Raw genomic sequence first — 26,140 nt, 5'->3', positions numbered from 1 at the left:
GGTGGGCCAGGAGCACCGACAGATCATGTCAGCCCTCTCCGTGCTCCTCAAGCCTCCAGCTCATTGATCCCTTGTTGTATTTTGTTTTGATGATGGGCCTTGGTTTTTTTTTTGAACTTGTTGTTTTTATAACTGTTTTTATGGTGATATTGTATGGTTTATTTTGGATATTTTTGTGTTGATTGTGAATTCGTGTTTCCTTTAGCACCAATTAACATCCTGATTGTTTGAGGTATTAGTATTGTTTTCGATATTTCTAACTTTGTGCAATTTTTTTTGTCTTTTTGCTTCTTTTTGAAGATGTCAAAAGGGGGAAATTCAACATATAATATTTGACTTTTGACACTAAGAAACTATGTCAATGATTTGCTAGGTTGTTTGAATATAATATGAAATTATAGTATGAAAGCATGATAGGTGCTTATTTTGAGGGGGAATAATTGAATAATTGATTATATTATATTGGTTATTTGTCATCATCAAAAAGGGGGAATTCATTGTGCATGTCTACATAAGTTTTGATGATGATAAACAATATATTTTATAATATGTATGATTATAACAGTGGTTCAAGAAAGTTTATCAAGTTTTGAAGTCAATGAAAGGATAAAGACTTTGAAGAAATGAATACGCAAGATTTTGTTACATGTTTAGTTACGATACGCAAATGTAATATATTAGAACATTGTGATATATTTTTTGTGCCATGTATAGAAATGTGAAATTAGGATGATTATTATTTTCTTAGGGTTAAGGAAATAAATAATCATATTAATTTCATAAATCTATATTAAAATGAAATAATAATTCGAAATTTAGGATTATCAAAGGAAACGGGTTTGATAAAGACTGATTTATGAACGGATTTTAGAAAAACCGAGCTGAAATAGTTTTTGTAAAAAAAGTCGGATTTAAGAAAACTATTTTGAAAATGAATTTCGAAAATAAAAGGAGTATGTGTAAAGATAAACAGAAAATTAAGTTTGTTATCAAAGTTCTAGATAAACATTGATTTGAGAAAAACCTATCTTCTTAGACTTAAAGATAAAGATGAAAAAGATAAATATTATTTTCTTAAAGCAAAAGGTTTTATCCGTTAATCTTAGGAGTAAAAGATAATTATCATTTGGAGAAGGATTTTTGTTCAGAAAATAGACTATATAAGGGATAGGAACTCAGTTTCATAACTCACGTTTTCAGAGAAAAATAGTCGGAGATTTCGAGAGCTGAAAATAGTTTCCTAAGGCACAGAGTATAGCACAGAGTTCTAATCAGTTTTGGTAACTATTCAACATTTGTAATTGTCCTATAATTTGCTTAGATAAGAAGCACGCTTTTGAGGATTTACTCTTTCTGTAATTTTATTATTATAGAGAGTGATAACACTTAGTGTTAATTGTTGGAGAGCACTACTAGGGTTAATAGTGGGGAAATTTTATTGTATCAAGAGTTTGATATTTTAGGATTCAATTAATAAAAGAGTTTGTTTGTGTGGACGTAGATCTTAGAGGTGAGATTGAACCACGTTATTTTTGGTGTTTGATATTTGATTTTATATTGAGTTACGTTTTAGTATTCGCAAAAATACAAATCGGAATATTACTAGCGAAAAACACTTTGTTAGACACAATGCTATATCGAAGTTTTTACAAAAAGCGATTAGATTTAGTCACTCAATTTAATCCCCTTTCTTGAGTGTCACCTTGTACTCCAACACGTCGGCTCGGAGCCTTTATATTATTTGGACCGGCACGGTATGAAGTTCAGCACATGAAGATAGAGTATATTATATTGTGGAAGCCATTTACGTTAAGGAGAAAATAGAAAGAAGTTGTACAGATGAACAGATAAAGCAAGAATCAGGTGCTTTAATTTGCTCTTAATAAAGAGATAAAGACTAAAGGCCGCTATTCCTAATGACCCCACAAATCAACATCCATCGTGTTACACACTTAAAACACATAGATGTGACCAAATCCCATCCATCGTCCAATAATCACCAGATCTCACTCATATTTCTATCACTAATTTCTTTACTACTAGCTGTCTAGCTCCCCCAGAATAAGGAGAGAATAAAATAGCAATGCATTTATAATGTCCTATTAAATAAATGCTCCTAAAATCAAGGCAAGTATATTTCATATTGGCATAAAAAACATTATATCAGTGTCGCTGCAACAAATAAGCAAATTGCGTTTTTTAGTTCTCTCTGGCAGCTCAATAAATGGGGTATTTGCCCTACTATGAACATAATAAAAAAGGCAGCGGAGACCATGATTTGCGGCCGAAAAAGTGCTTACAAGCAGGTGGCGGAAAATGGCGTTGGTAGCAAACAGCTTTACAACGACGGTGGTGAGAACAAAGAAGGAGACACGTATTGTGAGAAGATGATAATAAAAGGGACAATAGTTTTGATGAAAAAGAATGTTTTAGACATGACTGATGTCTCGGCTTCTATTCTTGATAAAATCCATGAACTTGGGGGTAAAGGCGTTTCTCTTCAGCTCATTAGCGCAGATCAGTCTAATGAACCAGGTATGGACTCATGTGCAATATACTCACTCCGATCTTTATTAATTTATCTATTTCTTTTGCATAAAATTTTAGTAGAAACAATAGTGTGGAATATAAAAATAAAGCGAAACTATTATTTTATGTTAAAGTTAAATGTATGTGTTATGAAAAGTTAATGGTGTCATTGAAATGGCTAAACTAACAAAGACGGAGGCAGTATCTCTTTATCTATCCTCCACAACTTTGTTTGATTCACGAGTTCAAAAGTTAAATAAAGTGGCGTTATGTAGATATATTGATCATTTATAAAGCTTTATGTTTCGCCAATATATATTAGTATTTACTGAGCCTGTTCTTTTCGGCATAAAACAACTTTAACTGAATTGAATTGAACTGAACTAAATTGAACTGATATGAATAATAATATGTGAGAGTAAAAGTATTGTCCAAAGCTGAACTGAATTAAACTGAACTGAATTGAACTGAAAATAAGCTGGAGAGAACAGACCCTGTGTACCATTTCTCTTTTTAATGGTGGAGAATATGCCTATACAAGTATATAAACCCAGATTCCATCAAACTTTTGGCCATGATGTATCATGTGCATAGTAGAAGCAAGACAATTTGGTTGTTTGAAGTTGCTGAGCCAAATTAAAAAACTTGTGCTAGGTGTACTATGTTCCTGTATATACGGATGCATGTACTGATGTACAATAGAAATGGCTAGATCGTATAGGAATTTAGTAATTTTAGTATAGTATACTATTTCATGTTGAGGTGACCAAGGCAGATTTGGGTGGGTTGGGTCGCGGGCTGGCCCAACTCGCCATCACCTAAGAACAAACCATGAGGGCAGGCTGGTTTGGTTGGCCAGTTTGATTGGCCCACGATGGTTTGATCTGGGTTTGGCGGGCGATGATTTAGATTTGTTGGACCCAATTAGTTGGGGTTTTTAGAAAATAATTTTTTTAAAACAAATTAATTAAGCATAAATAAGTCAACGAGCATTGTTAATGATATATTTATAATTTTTGTTACCAAATATTAAAGGAAATATATTACTTGAAATAAATAAGGATGTGTAACTTTTATGATTAATACTCCTTCCGTTTCAAAATATAGTTCCTACTTCAATTTTTTCACGAGAATTAAGGTAGGTAGAATCTAGGAGGGATAATTAAGATTTTTTATTCATTTAAATATATGTTGTATGTGAAAAGATGATTTTAGGAGAGAAAATAGAGAATAATTGGTGAAAGACCATTAAATGTAACCATTGGGTTGTATAATCAAAGCAATAAACTAAATTTTAGGCAAATAAGTGATTTTTTTTTTTTTTGGAAGGAAGGAACAACTAATCATTAAATAGAAATAAGGTTCGATACATCCGATTGTGGGTCACTAGTGTGCCCTATCGGGTTAGAAAACCTGTTTAAAGCGAAAGTTTTGTCATCCAAGTAAATATTATTACAAACCGAGGGGGGGGGGGTACACAAAATACAAAAGCTATTGAAACCATCAGTTTTTCCCTTGGCATTCCTAGCCACGCTATCAGCTAACTTGTTTGTTCCTCTTCCTTCGAATATCAGCCTAATATCTCCTCGCTCTTGGAGCAACTCCCTGCACATAGCAATATCATTTGATTCCCTGTTATTAAAAATTTTTCCTTGTAAAATGATCATAGTAGCTCTAAGACAATCTGTGGAGACTATCACATTTTTCCATCGATTCGATGTAATCCAACGCAAAGCTAGTAGGATAGCTCTGACTTCGGCTTCAAAAGCAGAAATGGTAAAGGTAGATGCTTGAAACCCCTCGACCCAAGTGGCGTTATTATCCCGACAGACTGCCCCCATGTAGGCTTGCTTTGAGGCGAAGACGAATGATGCATCAGTGTTGACTTTTAGATGGTTTATGGGTGGGGGAAGCCAAGTGTGGGTTTGGCTATTGTTTTGTAAAGTGTTAGGTGCTTTTCCCACTTTAGGTTGGTTCTGGGTAAAGAACCATTCAGTGGCGGCCCAACTTGATGATTTAAAGAGGACATCAGAAGTGATGTTAATTTTTTTTAAAAGTCCAAGAATTCCTTCTAAGCCAAAGGTGCCAAGATGTAAACACAAAGATTGCGCCTAGGGGCACGGTAGATATTGGGTGAGCGGTGGTGGAGGTGATGTTCTTTTTTAGCCAAGTTTTAAAAGGGGTTTGGGGTTCAATGTCAATTTTTGCCAGGTCCCAGACCTCACGAGCCCTTGGGCAGTTTCTAAGGATGTGGTTCATATCTTCAATAGCCATGGGGCAGAAGGTGCATGTTTTTGGGAGGTCTTTTACTCTAAAGTTCAAGTTAGCATTATTAGGCATTCTCTCCCACCAAACCTGCCACACGAAAAAATTTTGTTTCGGGTGACCAGCAGCTTGCCAGATCCAGTCCCAATCCCCTGAGATAGTCTCATGGTTACCTGCTATTTCCTTAGTTGCTAGTTTAGAATTGAAGCTATTAATGTTGGTCCAGGTTGAATAGGTATGATCATCACTATTTGTGAAGGAAACAACATTGAATCTTTGTATTAAATTGTCTGGGATATGAAAGGTTAGAGTTTGGGTAAGATCCTTATTCATGATGTCGCTCAGGTGAAGATTATTCTCAGTTATTGTTGGCGGACCTATTAATAAGGATCTAAGGCTCTCACCATTCAACCATTTATCGTCCCAAATTTTTATACTAGAACCATTCCCAATTTTCCAAGCTAAACTTCTACTATAAGTCTCCCACCCGTAACCAACGCTTTTCCATAAGTGAGAGCCCATCTTAAAACTAGTGGGTTGAAATTTTTTATTAATATATTTTTCAAATAAAATTTGAGCAGCCCACATGGTATGGTTATCAAGCTTCCAACACAATCTTGCAAGGCCCGTCTTATTGATATCCTCATTTAGGGTACAACCTATTCCGCCGTTGTTCTTAGGTTTACACAAATGCTTCCAAGCAATCCAAGTAATTTTTTTCTCATTATTATTCCCATTCCAAAAGAAATTACTACAAATGGAATCTAGCTTGTTAGTGATGGATTTAGGAAAGTGAATAAGGTGCATGTAATATCTCGGGATCGCTTGAAGGGTGGAGTTTATTAAAATCATACGCCCAGCTTTAGAAAGGGCTTTGGCCTTCCAAGAGGCCAGTTTGTTAGACATCTTATCAATGATGAAGGATAACTTATTTTTTGAGGGTTTCCTGTGGCAGAGAGGAAAACCAAGGTAAGTACCAAGATCATGAGTACTCATAATGTTCATTTCCTGTTCAAATTCATCCCTGATTTCGATAGAGGTATTAGGAGAGAAATAGAGCATGCTTTTGGCATCATTAGCTTTTTGGCCAGAAATGGAATAGAAGTTATCCAGGATAATCTTCATAGTAGACAAAGTTTTTTGGTTTGCTTCCCCAAAAAGGAGAATGTCGTCGGCAAAAAGTAGGTGTGAAATTTCAGTACTCCCTCCTCTGATTTTGAATGGATTCCAGGCTTTACAATTACAAGCTTCATGAATTTTCCTTGACAGGTACTCAAGGCAGAGGATGAAGAGATAGGGGGAGAGAGGGTCCCCCTGGCGGATTCCTCTAGAGGGTAGGAAGGAGTCCGTTCTTTGACCATTAACTTGGATAGAGGTATTGTGGGAGGAAACACAGCTCATTATAATCCTAGTGGTGGCTTCGTCAAAGTTATACATCTTAAGGCAATGTCCAATGAACGACCATTCTAGCATATCATAGGCTTTTTCCAAATCTAGCTTAAGAGCAAACAACCCCTTTTTTCCTTTTTTCTTATTCATGGAATGTAGGATCTCAGTAGCTATGATGACATTTACCTCCGTACCCCTACCCGGGATGAAACTACTTTGGTTTGGGGAGATGATATCATGGAGATGGGGCCTTATACGATGGACAAGGATTTTTGCTACTGTCTTGTAGGTAGTATTGACCAAGCTAATTGGTCTAAAGTTTTGCACTCTCAGGGGGTTACTGATTTTTGGAATGAGAGAGATCAAAGTCGTGTTTATGTTCTGAGGAACTACATTGTCATGAAAAATGTTTTTAATTAATTCAAAGAACTCCAAATTAATATCCTCCCAAAACTGATGGAAAAATATTGCATGGTACCCATCATCACCCGGAGCCTTAGTACCACCAATAGAGAAAAGGGCGTCCTTGGTTTCGACTAGGGAAGGAATTTGTCCACAGTTAATGGTTTGAAGGGACAGAAAGCTCTGAGAGATGGGAAGGTTACTAGAAGTAAACAATGTTTTATAGTAACTTAGGAACATTTCTTCAATGTCAATTTGGTTAGTCAATTGATTACCAACGTCATCTTTTAGCATGTTCACCCTATTAGAGTTGCGTCTAATTATAGTGGATATGTGAAAGAAATGAGTGTTCCGGTCCCCTTCAAGCAACCAATTTGATCGGGCTCTAACCTGCCAAAAACTCTCTTCTTGATCCAGTAGAGTTTCAAGGTCCTTGTTGATTTTTGCTTCAAGATCGAAAAGGAAAGGGTTTAAAGGGTCATCTTGAAGCGCTAGTTGGGTTCCACTAAGGCGGGCCATGATTTTCCTTTTATTTTTGAAAAGATTGCAGTTTTTATCAACCCACATTTGGATATCCTTACCAAGGTCCACTAGTTTGGAGGTGAAAGTATTATTTTTTCCAGCCCATTTCCCTTTAACCCACGGTTGAAACCCCGGTTCAGCTAGCCAAAATGGTTCAAACTTAAAGTGACGGTTTTTTTTTACCTGGGTGCAGGGCTTTAAAGAAAGCAAAATTGGGTTATGGTCTGAAGTGAGTCTAGGGAGATTATTAGCCACGGCTAAGGGGTAGTCAAGCATCCAATCTGTATTAGCCCAACAACGATCCAATCTCTCAAAAATGGGATTTTTCTTTCTCTTGTTAAACCACGTGAACTTGCTCCCAATAAAACCAAGATCCTTTAGATGACAATTATCCATAGTCTCCCTGTAGATTCTCATTTTATTTTCTTTAGGTTTATTACCCCCAATTTTTTCATGAGCATAGGTGATTTCATTGAAATCACCCAAAACTAGCCAAGGTAAGTCAACGGTTCTAGCAAAGTCTTCCAGATTTTTCCACATTTCAAGTCTACCATTAAACTTCGTATTTGCATAAATAATAGAAATAATAAAAGGGTTATTATTGTTTACCTGGATGACTCCATGGATTGCACGGGGTTCCTTAGATATAGTGGTGAAGGAGTGGAGTCCTTTGTTCCACAAAATAAGAATGCCACCGGTGTACCCCATTGGCTCCACGGTTTCAAATGAGTTGAACGGCAAAGTCTCTGCTAACCCCTCAATATTTGGACGGCTGACTTTAGTTTCAGTAATAATGACCATCATGGGGTCATGATCTCTAATCAGTTGGTTGATGTTTCGGCGGAAGCTAGGCCTCGCCACACCTCTTGCGTTCCAGAGCAGAATAGACATACCCGGGTTAATGGGGGGCATCCTCAGAATTTCTTCCGCCACTGCTGCCGGGGTGCGAGCAGTGAGGTTGATCATCTCTTGGGCCAAGCTGCTGTATACAATGTCCGAGTTTATCTTGACTTTTATGCCCGACATCCGTCCCATTTTCTTTGAGTGGCCCCAAGCACATTTGAGAGTCATTTGGTTGCATGGTTTGGTGAGGCGAATCCATTTGACGTTGTCGGTTCCGCTTAGAGCTTGAACCATGAGCCAATTCTTTGTAATTGACAGTGCTTTTCGCTCTTGTGGAAGAACGGGTGCCGGGTCGCAAAGGAATTCCAAGTCCCATGGAACCGGGTGGAAGTTGAATTCTTTTGCCAGTTGGTGAGTCCACCACTTCAGTATAATCCCCACTATTGTGGAGAAACTCCCTACATCCGATAAGTCCGGCACGTGGGCTGGTACCAGGCTCATCGGGTCTTCCGGAACTATCATCCTCAAGCTGCAGAATTGAGGGGGTACTGCATGGGGTTGAAGAAGGATGTCCCGAAGTAGCCATGGGCTTACTCTGCCCCATTCTCCCAAAGTATCCTGGTAAAAGTAACTGAATTTGTTGATCCACACTTCCGGGAATGTCAAATGAGGGCGGGTTTTTGTAATGATAGATGTTGCTTGGGATAATATTACATGAACTGGTTTCGGGTGTGGTGTTGGTGGCATCAAGAATCCTCGGTTGTAAGTTGGGTCGGATAGGTATCGAGGGAGTTCCTTTTCTTGCGAAGGAAACGGAGAGGCCATGGTTTTGTTTTCCTGGAGATTGGTTTTTTGTTTTTTGAATTGTAAAAGTAAAATGTGACAAGTTTGTGTTTAAAGGGGTAAAGCTGTTGAGAGTTTTCGGGCATATTGCAGAGGATTTGACAAGTTGGGTGTCTTCAGAACTCTCCAAAGCAGTAAGTAAAATCTTAGAGGAAGGATTTGCGTCAGTCCTAGGTTGAGAGGAGTAGGCTGCAGTACTATTGTCTTTTCCCATAAAGTTTGTAGAGCTGGAATCACAAAGGGCAATGAATTTGTTTTGATGTAATGTCAACGTGTTCAAATTTTTTTTCAAAGTCTCAGGATTGGGGGCCTTTCCTCCCCCCTCTCCCTTTTCAAGTTGGGCTTTTATGTGTTTGGGTTGGACAACCGTCCAATTGGTTTCTTTTTGACCTTTGGAGTTTATTGAAACGGTTTTTTGTAATGTTCCTGAATTGGGGACCGGGTTTTCTTTTGGCTCAGGGTGGTTTTTTGTTTTTTGTGGGAGCTGGATATTTGTAAACGGTTTCAAGGTACATTCCTTTCCATGGTTGTTAATCAACAAACATTCTCTACAGAAGGAGGGCCATTCATGGTATACCAAAGGTTGTTTTATACTACCCAACCAGACATTCTCTTTTTTTTTTCCAGGGATATATCAATTAAAACTAAAATCCGAGCAAACCTGAATTTGTTTTCCGAGATGGATTTCATATCCGCTTTGATGAACGTTCCCAGGCTATCCCCTATTTTTCTTAGCACCTGTTCAACAAGAAATTCCACAGGAATTTCCGGTAAGTCGATCCATATTGGTAGGAGTGAGACCTTAGCATCAGAGGCTCGGAAACCCGGCTTCCATTTTTGGACTAAGATAAACGTTCCATTGAGGAACCACGGGCCAGATGAGAGAATTCTTGCTACTTCCTCACTAGAGGAAATCTTGGAAATAAAGAACCCTTTCCCGATGGAGGAAGTGGTATTTGGGGATTGAAGCTTCCAAATTTTGGAAATTGACTTTGCGTAGTAATCGGAAGAGAAAGAACCACCATTAGGTTTTGAAATAATGGCATTTACCCATGGAGAGCAAAGAGATTTGTATGTGTCCTCCGAAAGGGGAATGAAGGTATCATGGATTTTATTAAAAGCCGGCGGTGGGTTAATGGCAGAGGGGGTTGGACCAGAAAAGGGAGAAACAGAACCTAGGGATTCTTTGAATGATTTCGACGGGGTTAGCGGAGCTTGCTCCGCAGACTCAATCTTGCCGTTCGACGCCGACGGGGTACCTGCAATCACAATAGAGTTAGAAAATCCAGGGGTTGGGTTTGTGGGAGGGGGGTCTGGAGGTTTATTTAGTGGGATTTGGGTGGTTTCTGTGTTTGGGTTTTGGGGTGGGGGAGGGAGAGAGAGCATTTTCTCTCTCTAGAATACTTTGTCTATTAGGCAAATAAGTGATGGGGACATGGTTTTTCTAGGCAAATTACGAAAAAATGTGGAACTAAATTTCGAAACCAAGAACTATATTTCGAGACACCTAAAATGAAAATAGTAACAATATTTTGGGACTAACGGAGTAATATTTATATTTCTTATCATCACATCTTACTCAATCATGACAATCTGCACTTTTATAGTAATCTCTATTATATAAGGGAAGGGGGGGGGGGAGCTATGGTATCTCCGAATGAATAGACTATTTTACCCCTCTTTCCTTTCTAAATTACAAATCAAAGAGGGCATTCAAACAAAAATATTAATACTAGAAATAAAATAATAACAGTCACTCACAAGTCAAATAAAATCATAGAATTGCATAATTTAAATTTTATAAATCACTCAAATGAGGAAACTTTACAAAAAAAACTAAACAATTCACTTACAAACTGCAACCATTACACTACAACTTCAATACATACTCACAAAAATATTGACAAAAACTTGACTTGAAATCAAAGTTTTCACTTTCTTCCCAATCTATAAATTCAATAAAATTTTTGTTTTGTTGGTAGAATTTAACTATGAAAAGTAAAAAAAAAAAAAAAAGACTAGTGAGAAATTAACTTAAGTGACTTGGGTTGTCTCAAACAAATTTTGACCAAACAAATTTTGCAACTAAAAAAAATTATACTTCGTATGTCTCAAATTTTGACTATTACTTATGTTGAAGAGTTTATGTCTCGAAAAAAAGCCAAGAACGAAAAACTGCTAGTTTAAATTAAAATGAAGAGAAATATCAATGGTTTTGGGGTTTGGACTGACTTGGGTTGTTTTGCTAGTGGGCTTTCATCGACTGGGCTAAAAACAAACAGATTCGTGGCCCATCCAACAATTTCATGGTTTTGGATCGAGTTCGTAATAGGACTGGCCTCACAGCCTACGAGACAGGTTGAGTTGGCTGGATTGATCCACGCCGTTGGCCACCTCTGATTTCATGTTAACAAGCCTTTCCCCATCATTGATTGAACAAGTCTAATAGCATTTGGATTTACTTGAAGAAAAGTTAGACTTGTATATATTGAAACGACTTATTTGATATATTATCGTAGTGGGAACGATTTCAATACATAATTTATCTAATAAGTTACAATAATGTTTTCAAAGTATGTATTTTTCTTTATTATTCTCGATAACATTCATGACTATGTAAGACCATAATATTCTATATTAAGCAGAATTTAAGAGAAAAGTACACGTAAAATGTATCTCATGCATTTTAGTTGATCAATTACCTTACATGAGTTTTCATACACGTATTTTAATCAATATTTTACACTATTGCTTTTAATTATCGTTGTCCTTAATTTCTATATATTCCGGGAAGAAACTTGTCAACTAAAAAGATCAATATTCTATTTTATGTAGTTGTTGATCATTGAAACAAAATATTATGAATAAATACAAAAATATAAGACATAAAATTTGTATAGTCATTCATATACTGTCCAGAATCAATAAATAAACTTGTTTTTATAAACATTAGAAACTCATAATCAATGATTCAAAACATTTTTAAAAAAAGCTGGCTGGTGAGAAATTAAAAACAAATCTTATAAAAGATAGTCAACAATTAGATTGTCTATTAATTATTTTTTTAAAAAACTAAAAGTCGCTAAATATTATTTAAACGGTTAATAGTTGCGAAAATCGTTTTAAAAAATTCAATAGCTACAAGATAAATACTCAAAAATTAAAACAAAAAATAAAATCAATACGGTACTGTCTAATTAAGGAAGACGATCTCGATAACAACTCAGCTGTATTTTTGTTTCATGTTTGTACGTACGTTATATATATCTTACTCCAACGACATGATTCTAAGATATAGTCTATTTGTCCAACGATGCACCATAACAAAATATTCTCTAATGAATGTTAGTGAACTAAATTTTCGACTAGTACATACTACGTAGTACTTATTCTCTGACAAATTATGTCCTATTGTCATGTTTTATGCAGCAAGGATTTCACGTGGAAAGTTGGGGAAGGCATCTTACGTAGAGAAATGGGTTTCAACCATAACCCCACTAACTGCTGGAGAAACAACATTCAATATAACATTTGACTGGCATGAAAGCATGGATGTGCCAGGTGCTTTTATCATAAAAAATTATCATCGTAGTCAGTTTTACCTCAAAACTGTAACGCTAGATGTTCCTGGACATGGTGGAGTTCATTTTGTCTGCAATTCGTGGGTTTACCCAACCCATCGTTACAGATACAATCGAGTCTTCTTCTCTAACAAGGTATTGATCGTTAGTGAAAATAAGATACTTACAAATATCTCATTCCAACGGGTAGATATATCTAATATATATAATTTTTCGTATAACAAATATTATTTGTGTTTCATTTAACAAATAAGGAAAAAAACACGAATAATATTTGTGAGTACACAAAAAATATTTGTTATATACACATATACAATGTATCTAATATTCGTTAGAGTATGAAACCTCTGTTTCTTTTACCTATTTTTTACCGTTTTTATTATCATGAGTGTTCATTTTGGGAAAAAAGATATTGGGTATTGCCTTGTGACATATTGACATTAATGGCAAGAACTGATAAGTGAGAAAGTGTGGAAGTTTTCAAGTTGCCACCTTAGGTTTAACTTATTGAATGGCACAAAGATTGTTGCCACCTATAATTAGGTCATCAACATACACTAGGATCACTGAAAGATTACATCCATGATGCTTGGTGAAGAGAGAATAGTCTGATTTGGATTGTAGGAAGTCATTAGCTTTGAGGGCTTGACTCAATTTAGAGAACAACTGCTTGGGTGCCTATTTCAACCCATAAAGTAATTTCAACAGCTTGCGAACAAAAGGTGATGAGTTAGGATATATCTCCCCCTCAAGTGATGCTTGAATTCTGTGCCCTGAACCATGATATCCAGTTGGTAGCTTCATGTAAATAGTCTCCTGCAACTCACCACGAAGAAAAGCATTTTTAACATCCATTTTGAATAGAAGCAACACCAAGTAGGGATCTAACAGTGGTCATTTTGGCCACAAGAGCAAATGTCTCCTCATAATCTACCCCATATGTTTGTCTATTGCCCAAAACAACAAGTCTGGACTTGTGTTTGTTAATGGTTCCATCTGTGTTGTACTTGTTTTTGTAAAATTCACTTGTAGCCTATGGCATGTTTGTCAGGGGGTACATGAGTGATTTCCCATGTGTGATTGTCTTCAGGGAAGACAATTCATCATTCATAGATGCAACCCACTCAGGATGTTTAACAACTTCTTTGAAAGAGGATGGTTCAGGTATTTTTGTGGTTTGAGAGAGGAAACAAGTGAATGCATAAGTACATGAGGCTGTTGTGGTGTTGTGGATGTTTTTGATGTTATGCTGGTAACATAGTCATCAAGCCATGTAGGTGCTTTATGGGTTCTGGAAGACTTCCTAACTGCTAGGACAGGCTCAGGCTCATGTTGAGGTTGAGTTGGAGGTTGAGGGCCAGTTGGAGCAGTAGGATTATCATCAGGTAGGGTAATTATAGGTTCTTCAGAAGGAAGTAAGTCACTGTTGGAAGTCACTTGAATAGGAGAGGAAGGAAGGCTAGCAGATGGTGTACGAAAGATTTTGTAAGGATGTATGCTTTCATAGAACGTCACATCTCTACTGACAGATAGGCTATTAGTGATAGGATTTAGCGGTCTATAGCCTTTTTGGATTTGTGGATACCCTAAGAACACACATGGGACTCCTCTGGCATCAAATTTATCTCTACTTCTACTAGGATTACTGACCATGGCAAGAAAACCAAAGATTTTCTAATGATTATACACAGGATCAATTTTAAAGAATACCTCATAGGTTGTCTTATTATGCATACGAGGGATTGGAAGCCTATTTGTGATGTGTACTTCACACAACACACAGTCACCCCAGTACTGAATTTGAAGCCTTGCTTGAAATCTAAGAGCCCTAGCCGTCTCAAGAATATTTTTGTGCTTTCTTTAGCCCTTCCATTTTGTTGGGGCCTATCAACACATGAGGTTCGCAATTTCCAAATTCTTAAAGAAAGGTTTACAATTTTTGTCATCAAATTCAAAGAGCATTGTCAGACCTCACTATCTTCACTTCTTTCCCATATTGAGTCTTTCCCATCTTCACGAATCCTTTTATTGCATATATGCATCAAACACATCATATTTATGCTTTAACAGTTGTACCCATGTCATTCTTAAGTGATCATCAACCAAGGTAACGAAGTATCTATGATTATGCCTTGTTTTGACCCTATATGGTCTCAACACATTAATGTGAATAAGTTGAAGGATATTTTCTGCTCTAGATTCACTCAGTTGACATGGAATGTTGGTGAATTTAGCTAGTGGGCAAGGGAGGCATCTTCTCTACAATCTTCCTTGAAATCTTTCAAACCCTTGATTCTGCCTATTTTCTTGAGTGGGCATGACCCAATCTGCTATGCCATAAGGCACTTCCTGTCAGAGTTGTAGTACTTTCAACTCTTGAAGAGATAGTAAGATCAGTTGTTGTGTTCATGGCTTTGAGTTTTGGTGATGCATCTTCTCCTGTTACTTGTTTCATGTATTCATGGATTATGTTTTAGAGTGGCTGGTTACAAGATAGTAAATTCCATTCCTGGCCTTACCAACACCTTGAACCTCTCTTGTTATAGCATTATGTATGACACAGAAACCTCGGTGAAAGTTCACCTTGCAGTTAGCATCTTTAGCCAACTTTTGCACAGAGAGAAGGTTGTGATTAAAAGCTGGCACATAGAACATTCCTTCAGCACCACTTGGTTAGCTAAAGTCACAATACCACTATGAGTAGTGAGGGAAGTCTGCCCAGTTGGAAGATTAATTTGTTGCTTTTCCCCCAAAGATTAACATCTTGATTCAATAGCTCAAGGCTCCCAGTCATATGATTTGAGGCCCCTGAGTCTACTATTCATTCCATTTTTTCAACATCAGCCAAGTTGCAACTCACCATACCCGAGTAATTGGTGTCCATTTCTTCTTCAATGTCTGACCCTCCTTACTTGGATGGCAGAGGGAGCAACTTCATAAGTTGTTGTGATGTAATTGCACTGGAACCAATATTACTTGTGTTTTGCCCATTTGTCGCAGTTTTGCCTCCTCTGTTACCTCCATCAACTTTGTCCCATCTCCCCCCTCTACTACTACTTCCAATATCCCTTGTTCTCATCTTTCCATCTTTAGGTTTTCCTGGTGGAAAACCAACTATGTACAAACCAACAAGCATCCTTGATGTGACAAGGTTTTATTACACACACTACAAACATTCACATCCTTACACTTGCTATACATAGCAACTGACTCAACTTCTTCCTTTACAAGCTTAAGAATTTCTCTTTGATTTTCTTCTTGCTGAAGGGTACTACATGCTATTTCCACAGTTGGAAGACTTGCCATCATGAGCAAGTTACTTCTCTGAGGTCCATAGATGTCATGAAGACCATTTAGGAATTGAAATAATTTTTGTTCTTCCTGCTGCTGGTTTAGAGCTTCTACAAAGGTTGTCACTTCATTTGTTACACTTGTTATAGGAGGAAGAGAGTTCAGAGTGTCCACTTCTTCCCACAACACTTTCATCTCTGTATAGTAATCACTAATGGTCTTGCCATCTTGCTTTGTCTCATAGATATTCCTATTCAACTTATACTTCCTTAAGTCATTGCTCACTATATACCTAGCTTCCTACTGCCTCCAGATTTAGGATGAGTTATTTACAACCATAACTGACCTTTTTATAGAGTCATATACATTTGAGATTATCTAGGAGATTACTATGCTATTGCAGGTATCCCATGCTTCCTGTTTCACATTATCACTTGCATCTCTATTAACTAGCCCTGTCAAAAAGCCTAGTTTTCTTTTAGTTGCCAAGCTAATTCTAGGGATTGTTTCCATGATCTATATTTGGATGAACCTTCCAATTTCCCAACATTTATGGAGGTGCTACCACCTGAGAGGTGCAAGTAAAGGGGACTAGTTGTATCTATAGTGGTTAGCATTTTTATCACTTTCATAAACAACGAGAAGAGAAACAACATGAAACTTTTAAGCTGACATTTTTAACTCAGAACATGACATAGAACCGTAAAGAAAGAAGTTTTCGAGCAGATTTAAACATGGATGCTCTAGTACCATATTGACATTTATGGCATGAACTAATAAGTGAGGAAGTGTGAATGTTTCCAAGTTGACACCTTCGGTTTTTTAATTAGCTATTACATGCTATTTAAGGATTGACGGCTAAGGGTCACAATCCCTAGGTCACTAACCTTAACCTGTAGGAACATGCCACCTAGGCTAGGGAATAGAAGACTGAAAAACCAAGTTAAAGTACTCCCTCCGTCCCATAATATAGTGCTTACTTCTCATTTTTCACGGGAATTAAGGAAAAAGGAATGAGTGGTAGGATTTCCAATAAAATATATTTAATAAAGTGCTTTTTTTGATACTTTTGTATTGAAACTAGTTATTTATTTTCTTTTTTCTTTAAATAAAATCAAAAGGCAATAAATATTTCTGGGAATGGTGTAAAGCAATAAATGGGGTCACATGTTTTGAGAAAAAAGTAGGGGTATTTTGGAAAGTTTGTGTAGAAATTAAGGATAATTTAGTCCAAATAAAGTGACAAAAAAGAAAATAGGCACAACATTTTGGGACACCAAAAAAGGAATGTAAGCACTATATTATGGGACGGAGGGAGTATTACAAAGCCGTTTATAAGTAGTATGACCATTATGAGCCTTTGGAGCTTAGGACATGAACCTATAAACATGGGCCTATTTTCAACATGACATCATGATCATTTTACCAATCCACATTTATAATTTCTAGTGAATTTACTTGATTAGCTTTAAGATGAGTTTATGATTCTTCACACTATTGCACAGGAAATTCTTTGAACAATGAATTGTACGTAAACATAAAAGATGTTTTGTTAATCGATAATGTATTGTGAGCAACAAATTAAATTGGTTAATTGAAGAATAATAATATTTCTCCTGTTGAACGTTTGCTTTTTCACGCAATCAAATGCGCTTCTTTAATCATTAATATTTTTAGTTGTGTACAAGTTAAAAAAAATTATAATTTTATAGTATGCATCGAGACGAATCTAACAAGATGCCACTTGCCTATGTTTTTATTTATATAATGGCGATAAATTGGAATCAAAATTGATTAGTGAATAATGTCATTTCACTCAATGTTTCATTTGAAACAAAACGGAGGAAGTATGATAATTTAAATTGTAACTTTTTCTATCTTTCAAATAAATATCTATGTTTGAGTAAGTAAATAGTTTTTGGGTATAACTTTGTTATAATAGATTGGAGTCTTGAACTTAAAAAAAAAATTGTTATGCAAGGAAGAGTTAGAATAATTGATTAGTATGATTTTTCTCTATTAACATTGGTTGTCAAATTGGAGTGGTGGCAAAAAATCTACCATATCAAACAGGAGGTTGTGAGTTCAATCATTATCAATACTTACATGTACTTGCTTTATTTTTGTGGGGAAGGGTCTAGGTTTGGCGCCTTGATAGGGGGTGGGATTAGAATCATACCCGCTATGAATGATGGAACTGATGTAGATTTGGAAATTTTGCTCGCGATGAACACTAGTTTTAAATATGAACAATTGTTCTAAAACTGTACTTGCTGGGGCAAGGATGGATTTGAAAATTTTAGCTTCCATGGATGTTGGAGTGGGGATAGGAATGTGATTTGTATGTGGATACAAGTATGTAGGCACTATCTTTATGTGATTGGAGTTAGTGTCGTATTTTTTTCATTGAAGGAAAGAAAAAGTTGAGTATCTTGTTTGTTGATAGTGATAGAGTGTAAACCAAAAAAGGTGTAAGAAAACTAATACAATAATAGTGGGACTATACAAAATCTGAAAATGATCAAACTAATATATGACAAACAAAAAAAAAGTGGTCAAAATATTATGGTACGGAGGGAGTATAAGTATTGTGTAACATTGCCTCATCATTAAATTATGGTAATAACATAACTTTGTTCTCTAGATAAGTTAATTTGTAAGATAATAGTATCACTCTATAAGTTAAAGGGATAATAGGTCACCTTATATCTTTAACCGGTCACTTCTATTATAAGTGATCTATTTAAGCCATAAAGTTACCCTTGCCTTACCATAAATCATGACTAGCAATTTACGCACGCGATGCGTGCCTCATTTTTAAAAAAAAACAAATTCTACCTTTTTTGGACATTAGCAAGGGTTAAATTTGATCCATGATCCCAAAATTGTAACCGGAAGTATAAACTAATTTCAGTTTTTTTTTCCTTGTCTAACTTCTAAATTCTGTTTTCACACATTAAATTTAAAATTTTCATCATTTTAAATTTGTCCTTTTCTAAATTTTAACACTTTGAGCTTCAATTATATTTGAAATGAAATTTTAAATTTTTCATACACAATTTGATATTGTAATTTTTTTTAGAAAAACAAAAATCGTTACTTTTCGCAAATTAATGTAGTTTTTTTTTTGAAAATGGATTTTTGCAAAAGTTCGAAATTGTTTTTATTTTTTCAAAATTTATTTCTGAACATGGATTTTTTGCGGGAAAAATTTTAATATTGGCATTTTTTAAGAAAAAAATAAATTTTTTATATGAAAATGAATTAAATTTAAGTCTGATTGTATAAAAGCCCTTTTGAACTCATTGCTATCATCTCCATTTTTTAACTACATAACAGTCGACTAAGTTGCTATTGTTTATTTCATAATATAAAATAATTTTGAAGGTTAAAAGATTATGTACCTTTTTGAAAGTTCGCAAATTGCCGATGGATGAATGTGTGATATCGCCGTCAAAATCTTATATTTTTCTCAGTTTTGTGTTTATAGGTAACTTTTGTGAGTATGTAATTATTGTGAATGGTTCTTGAGAACAGTGATTTGTAAGAAATTTTTGTAAATGTTTTTGTATGTATTGACATTTAGGTTATTAGTTTTAGTTTATATGTAATTTTAAGTTTTAATAAAGTTTCCTGATAATTTGAGTGATTTGCGCGATTTTTATAACGTGATTTTCTCAATTGTATGAGTGATTTGTAAAGTTTCTTCTTTTAAGTAATTTGTGAGTGAGTGTTGTAAATTAATTTTCGTTAGTTTTCTTTAAGTGCCGATTTTGATTTTAACATTCCTTTTGTAATTTAGAAAGGGAAGGGGGGCAAAATAGGCGTTTCAAAAGAGGACACCATTGCTCCTCCCTTCCCTTATATAATAGAGATATGGTAGTTTTATATGAGATTTTCTAAGTTAGTGTCATAATATAGTATTCACCTTAACAAAACAAATGTGTTACAATAGAGCAAAAGTTTAAGCTGGTTGTTAAAGGGAAACTAAGTGTTGCTTAAGAAAGCTGCTGTTGTTGATGGCCTGGTAGAGCCATTGTTTAAGCTGATTTGGTAGTTTTAGTTGTAGTTTGTGTTTTAGGCTTTGTTTTTCAATTCTAAGCTGTAACTGGTGACAAGGGTGTGTATTTGGGCGTAGGGCTCTAGGCATACTTTAGTTGTTTTGCGCTCTAATATAATTTCTTTATCAGAAATAAAGGTAGGGGAAAGAAAGTTTTGATGTTAGCAAATAAAAATAAGATCAATTATTTCTAACATTTAATGTATGCTATTTGTACAACAGACATACCTTCCTCATCAGACACCAGAAGCATTACGCATATATAGGGAAGAAGAGCTTGTGAATCTACGAGGTGATGGAAAAGGTATGCTCAAGGAATGGGACAGGGTATACGACTACGATTATTACAATGACTTAGGAATGCCTGACAAGGGAGAAGAGTATGCCCGCCCTGTTCTTGGGGGATCTACTGAGTACCCATATCCGCGCAGAGGGAAAACAGGTCGTAAACCAACAAAAGCTGGTTAGTATCCATAACTTACTGCTTTCTTAGCATCAAAGCTGATGTTAATGAATAAAATTTAAGTCCACTAAGCTGCATTGCTGCAATTCACTTCCAATCTCTCTGAATGAGTTATGACGAAAGTTGGTGAACTGTGTTTCACAGATCCAAACACAGAAAGCCGCTTGCCTCTTCTTAGTCTTGACATATATGTACCACGAGATGAGCGATTTGGACATATCAAATTTTCAGATTTTCTGGCATATGCCATGAAATCCATTGCCCAGATATTACTCCCTGAACTGAAATCTATATGTGATAAGACGCCTAATGAGTTTGACTCATTTGAAGATGTCATGAAGCTCTATGAGGGAGGTATCACGTTACCAGATGGCGCACTCAAGAAACTTAAAGATAGGATCCCATGGGAAATGCTCAAGGAACTTTTTCGAACTGATGGTGAACAATTTCTCAAATTCCCCATGCCGGATGTGATCAAAGGTATATTAAAACCTTAATTTTCATTTGATTTTGTTTTTACATAAGATTATTGGCTTTATCAGATTTTTGGCATGTAATCTGGGAATAAACATTGGCTTTAAGTACTGGCTTTTTCTTGTTATAAATCTCAGAGGATAAGTCTGCATGGAGAACTGACGAAGAGTTTGGACGCGAAATGCTAGCAGGAGTGAATCCTGTTCTCATACGCCGTCTTGAAGTAATATAAAAGCTTCTGTAATCTAGCTGCAATTTTGGATTAGCGTATTTTAGCTGTAAAAACTAAAAAGAGATATATTAACACCACCATTAAATTGCAGGAATTTCCTCCAAAGAGCAAGCTGGACCCAAAAGTCTACGGCAACCAAAACAGTTCAATAACCAGGGAGCATATAGAAAAGAACATGGATGGATACTCTACGGAGAAAGTAAACCTGACACCTACAACCCCCTTCATAATTTGTCATGGATTTTTTTTTTTTTTTTTTTCTATTTTATCTTACGCCATCTGTATGCTTACAATAAACGTGCAGGCAATCGAAAGCAACAGGCTGTATATATTAGATCATCATGACTCTTTAATGCCATACATAACGCGGATAAATTCCACCCCCACAAAGACATATGCGACGAGGACAATCCTATTCCTGAAGCATGATGGAACACTTCAGCCATTGGCAATTGAACTCAGCCTACCTCATCCTCAAGGTGACAACTATGGAGCTGTCAGTCAAGTATATACGCCAGCCGAGGAGGGTGTTGAAGGCTCAGTGTGGCAATTAGCTAAAGCTTATGCCGCTGTTAATGATTCTGGATATCATCAGCTCATAAGTCATTGGTATAATCCTAACATATGAAGACAAATGTTGAACATAAAAATTAGTTCATCGATTAATACTTGAGGCACCAGAATATTACTATAACACTCGGCTGTTCATTGCAGGTTGAACACTCATGCAGTGATAGAACCATTTATCATCGCAACCAATAGACAGTTGAGTGTGCTACACCCAATATACAAGCTTTTGCAACCTCACTTCCGTGACACAATGAACATTAATGGCTTAGCTAGGCAAATCCTCATCAATGCTGGTGGGGTATTGGAAAGAACAGTTTTCCCAGCAAGGTTTGCAATGGAGATGTCATCATTTGTATACAAGAATTGGGTTCTCACTGACCATGCTCTCCCCGTCGATCTTCTCAAGAGGTATCTACATGTTCTCATTATTATTAAGCACCAGTATGTAACTTTTTTTTTTCGAATTTTTGGCGTTTTTCAATCTCTGACATTATGCAATATTTTGTAGAGGCATGGCAATTGAGGATTCCAACTACCCCCACGGCCTGAGGCTTCTGATTGAGGATTACCCGTTTGCAGTTGATGGGCTTGAAATTTGGTTCGCAATTGAGGCATGGGTTGGTGATTATTGCTCTTTCTACTACCCCAATGACAATCTAGTAGAAGAAGATCCTGAACTTCAATCATGGTGGAAGGAGATACGCTATGTGGGCCATGGTGATAAGAAAGATGAATCATGGTGGCCTGAAATGAAAACTAGGCATGATCTTACAAGGACATGCACCATCATCATATGGGTGGCATCGGCCCTCCATGCTGCTGTCAATTTCGGGCAGTATCCTTATGCAGGATACCTGCCAAACCGCCCTACCATAAGCAGGCGGTTCATGCCTCAGCCTGGCACTTCAGAATATGCCGAGCTCGAGTCTGATCCTGAGAAAGGCTACCTGAAAACAATAACAGCTCAATTCCAGACACTCCTAGGTGTATCTTTGATTGAAATGTTGTCGCGTCACTCAACAGATGAAGTTTACCTTGGGCAGAGGGATACGTCCGAGTGGACTTCAGATTCGGAACCACTAGCTGCTTTCCACAGATTTCAGTAGAGGCTACTGGGTATAGAAAAAAATATTACAGAAAGGAACAGTGATAAGAGATTGCAAAATCGAAATGGGCCAGTTAAGATTCCATATACGTTGCTGTATCCAAACTCATCAGATTACTCAAGAGTTGGGGGAATTGCAGGCAAGGGAATACCGAATAGCATCTCAATGTGAAGTGTAATTAATTAGGGAATTTCAGTTTGGGGTGTTAAGCTGTAAATCATCAGTCTTATTGTGTGATACTAAAGGGTGATGTTATATAAGATGTATGTATAACTTATATTAATCCTAGTCAGCACATTCTGTTATAAGTTTGTTATTCCTACAACAAACTATTGTATAAATAGATAATTTGATCAACTGTAAACATTTGATTCAGTTTTACAGATTAATAAACACTTCTTCTCTTCCTTCTCTCTATTTTCTTGTTCTTGCTGATATCTCAGCTTCTTCATGGTATCAGAGCTTTATCTCGATACTGAGATAAAGGTTTAAAGATTCAGTTCTTAAAATTTCATGATACATTGAAATTTTGAATTGAGGTTTGATAATTGATTCATAATAATCAAAGATGGTGCAAGATTCTGAAGTTTCATTGAATAGTGGAAATGCTGGAAATAGAAATTCAGGAACTGAAAATGGAGGTATTGATCCTTTATTCATATCTTCATCAGATAATCCTAATTCTTCACTTGTTGTTACTATATTTTCTGGTAATAACTTCATGCGTTGGAGTAGAAATGTAAGGAGAGCTTTGATAGCTAAAAATAAAGAAGGTTTCATAACTGGAATCTTGAAATGCCTGATGAAAAGGATAAAGATTTCCAGAAATGGAAACGTGCTGATTACATGGTTATGAGTTGGATTTTGAATTCTATGAGTCCTGAATTGGCTGATGAATTTGGATTCATAGAGAATTCAACGGATTTATGGAGTGAATTACAAGAACGTTTTGGTCAATCTAATGGACCTCTTGTATATCAATTGAAGAAAGAAATCAGTGATTTAAAACAAGAGAATCTCTCAATAGTGGCTTATTATGGCAAAGTTAAGAAACTTTGGGATGAATTACAGAGTTTGAAAATGTTTCCTATATGTTCTTGTGGTGCATTAAACTCATGTTCTTGTAATTTTTTAAAGAAATTACAAGATTTGGAGGCTGAAGATAAATTGATGCAGTTTTTGCTTGGATTAAACAGTGGTTTTAATTCTACTATTTCTAATCTTCTGTCAATGGATCCTATGCCTACAATAAATCGTGCTTTCTCAATAGTCCAACAAATTGAGAAACAACAAGAAGTTAGTGCTGGTGTTGTGGAAATTGGTGCAGAAAGTAGTGCCATGGCTGCACAGAGGAATTATAAGGCTGCTCAGTCACAGAAAATTTTCTTTAATCCTATGAAGAGAGATTGGAGAAAAGATAAAATGGACAAATTTTGTGATCACTGTAAAAATAAGGGTCATTCTATTGATCAGTGTTTTAAATTGATTGGTTATCCTGAGTGGTATAACACAATCAAGGCTGGTAAGAAGGGAGGGCAGAATGTTCACAAAATTGTGGCAAATGTGCATACTGCTAATCAGGATACTCCACTGGATACTCATGATAATCAGCATGAAACTCATAATACATATACTGGAATTGATTCAGATATGTTAGCTGTTATATGTCAACAAGTTATGAAGAATATGAAGGGCAAACAGATGACATCTGATGAAGGAGCATCATCTAGCTTTGCTAGTTTTGCAGGTAATAACTCTATTACTTGTTCTGTCTTTAAATCTCAAGAGCATGTCAACTGGATAATTGACTCAGGTGCGTGTGATCATATGGTATATGATATTAATATGCTAGTTTGATAAAGTGGTATTAAAAACTCCAATTAAAGTAGGGATGCCTGATGGGAGCTATTGTTTGGTGAAATTAACTGGCACAGTCATTTTGGGAGATGGTTTGGTTTTACATGATGTGCTCTTAGTAGATAATTTCAAACATAATCTCATGTCTATAGGACAACTCATTGATAAATCTGGGATTACAGTAGTGTTTACCAAAACCGGATGTTACTTTCAGGACCTTACTAGCAAACATATTATTGCTGTGGGCAAGAAGCAACATGGTTTATACTACTTCAACTCTTCCTCATTGCTGAAATCAGGAAGAGAGGATAAGATGATTGCTGGAGACAATTCATGTAATGTGGCTGTTACTGAATCTTTTGTAAATACTAGTACTTTACCTAATAAAACTAGTACAAGCATCAAGAATACAATAAGTGGAGAACTGAATCTTGATATAATACATGCTCGTTTGGGACATGTTTCTATGTCTAAAATGCAGCATATTGCTGTGTGTAATTGCAAAGGTATAAGGGAATATAATTGCAATGTGTGTTTTCATGCAAAACAACATAAGTTGCCTTTTCCTATTAGTCAAAGTAGAGCTGTTGACTGTTTTGATTTGATTCACTTAGACCTATGGGGTCCTTACAAGGTGAAAGCTTTAAATGGGGCATCTTATTTTCTGACTGTGTTAGATGATAACAGCAGGGTAGTTTGGACCTTCTTGTTGCATAACAAACTACAAGTTGTTAAGACAATTGCAGATTTTCTGGTTATGGTTGAGACACAGTTCAATAAGAAGGTGAAAGTTATTAGATCTGATAATGGCACTGAGGTGATAAAAGAACAATGTTTACATCTATTTGCTGAAAGAGGTATCTTGCATCAGAAAAGTGTTCCATATGTTCCCCAACAAAATGGAAGGGTAGAGAGAAAATATCAACACTTACTAGAGATGTCTAGAGCTTTTAGATTTCATGCTAATCTTCCCAAGAAATTTTGGGGAGATTGTCTCTTAACTGCCACTCATGTTATCAACAAACTTCCAACTAAGGTGTTAAACTGGAAGTCTCCCTATGAAGTTCTATTCAACAAAGTGCCATCCTATGATAACTTGAGAGTTCTTGGTTGCCTATGTTATGCTTATAACATGAATGTTCAGAAGGATAAATTTGATGCTCGTGCTAGAAAGTGTATTTTCTTGGGATATCCATATGGGCAAAAAGCTTATAAATTATATGATCTAGTTACTCATACATGTTTTGTGTCTAGGGATGTGATTTTCTTTGAAACTGTATTCCCCTATTCTACTTTGGTACATTCTCAGCAACCATTACATATTCCTCTTGTTCAATTTGGTGATGATTCATGCCATCCAAGGCAGATTACTCATGATGCTTCAAGTAATAATGATTCTTCTTTTCACATACACACTCCCTTTCCACCTGTTTCTCCCATACTTCCCTCTAACACACAGATTGATACTTCTATTCATCACCTACCTTCTTCTTCTCAGTCAGCTTCTACTTCTTCTTCTAATTCTATTCCTTTCATTCCTAGACATTCATCTAGACACATTAAACCTTCTACTAAATTGACTGATTTTATTACCACTTATATACCTCATAAAACACAAATCTCTCCTCCTTCCCTTTCTACCTCTTCTGCTTCTTTCAATGTTGATTCACAGCCACATATAGAACCCAAACACTATAACCAAGCTAAAAATAA

General features: G+C 36.1%; 2 protein-coding genes across 2 annotated transcripts; both read left to right on the top strand.

The window, feature by feature from the left end:
• The first annotated feature begins 1,975 nt into the window (after window positions 1–1,975).
• Window positions 1,976–23,015, top strand: LOC104884450 (probable linoleate 9S-lipoxygenase 5). The gene is made up of 9 exons (XM_010669098.4): window positions 1,976–2,535; window positions 12,223–12,509; window positions 19,948–20,188; window positions 20,333–20,668; window positions 20,800–20,885; window positions 20,986–21,093; window positions 21,199–21,503; window positions 21,609–21,872; window positions 21,973–23,015. Exons 1-9 carry the CDS (start codon window positions 2,244–2,246, stop codon window positions 22,568–22,570), a joined length of 2,517 nt encoding a protein of 838 aa, XP_010667400.2. The 5' UTR covers window positions 1,976–2,243; the 3' UTR covers window positions 22,571–23,015.
• Window positions 23,016–23,138: 123 nt separating this feature from the next.
• LOC109134327 (uncharacterized) lies at window positions 23,139–24,427 on the top strand. The gene is made up of 2 exons (XM_048640344.1): window positions 23,139–23,309; window positions 23,381–24,427. Exons 1-2 carry the CDS (start codon window positions 23,139–23,141, stop codon window positions 24,425–24,427), a joined length of 1,218 nt encoding a protein of 405 aa, XP_048496301.1.
• The last annotated feature ends 1,713 nt before the right edge of the window (window positions 24,428–26,140 follow it).

Source organism: Beta vulgaris, chromosome 3 (assembly GCF_026745355.1).
Source record: "Beta vulgaris subsp. vulgaris cultivar EL10 chromosome 3, EL10.2, whole genome shotgun sequence".
Taxonomy (NCBI): Eukaryota; Viridiplantae; Streptophyta; class Magnoliopsida; order Caryophyllales; family Amaranthaceae; genus Beta; species Beta vulgaris.
The sequence above is the reverse complement of the archived record's forward strand: the minus strand, read 5'-3'. Positions and strand labels throughout refer to the sequence as shown.

What these genes read in the sequence shown, in the direction of transcription:
- LOC104884450 (XM_010669098.4), top strand. Translation starts at nt 2,244, where the DNA reads ATGAACATAATAAAAAAGGCAGCGGAGACCATGATTTGCGGCCGAAAA. An exon ending in AGATCAGTCTAATGAACCAG is followed by an intron (nt 2,536 to 12,222) that starts GTATGGACTCAT and finishes TGTTTTATGCAG; the next exon opens with CAAGGATTTCACGTGGAAAG. An exon ending in TCGTAAACCAACAAAAGCTG is followed by an intron (nt 20,189 to 20,332) that starts GTTAGTATCCAT and finishes TGTGTTTCACAG; the next exon opens with ATCCAAACACAGAAAGCCGC.
- LOC109134327 (XM_048640344.1), top strand. Translation starts at nt 23,139, where the DNA reads ATGGTGCAAGATTCTGAAGTTTCATTGAATAGTGGAAATGCTGGAAAT. An exon ending in TCATGCGTTGGAGTAGAAAT is followed by an intron (nt 23,310 to 23,380) that starts GTAAGGAGAGCT and finishes CCTGATGAAAAG; the next exon opens with GATAAAGATTTCCAGAAATG.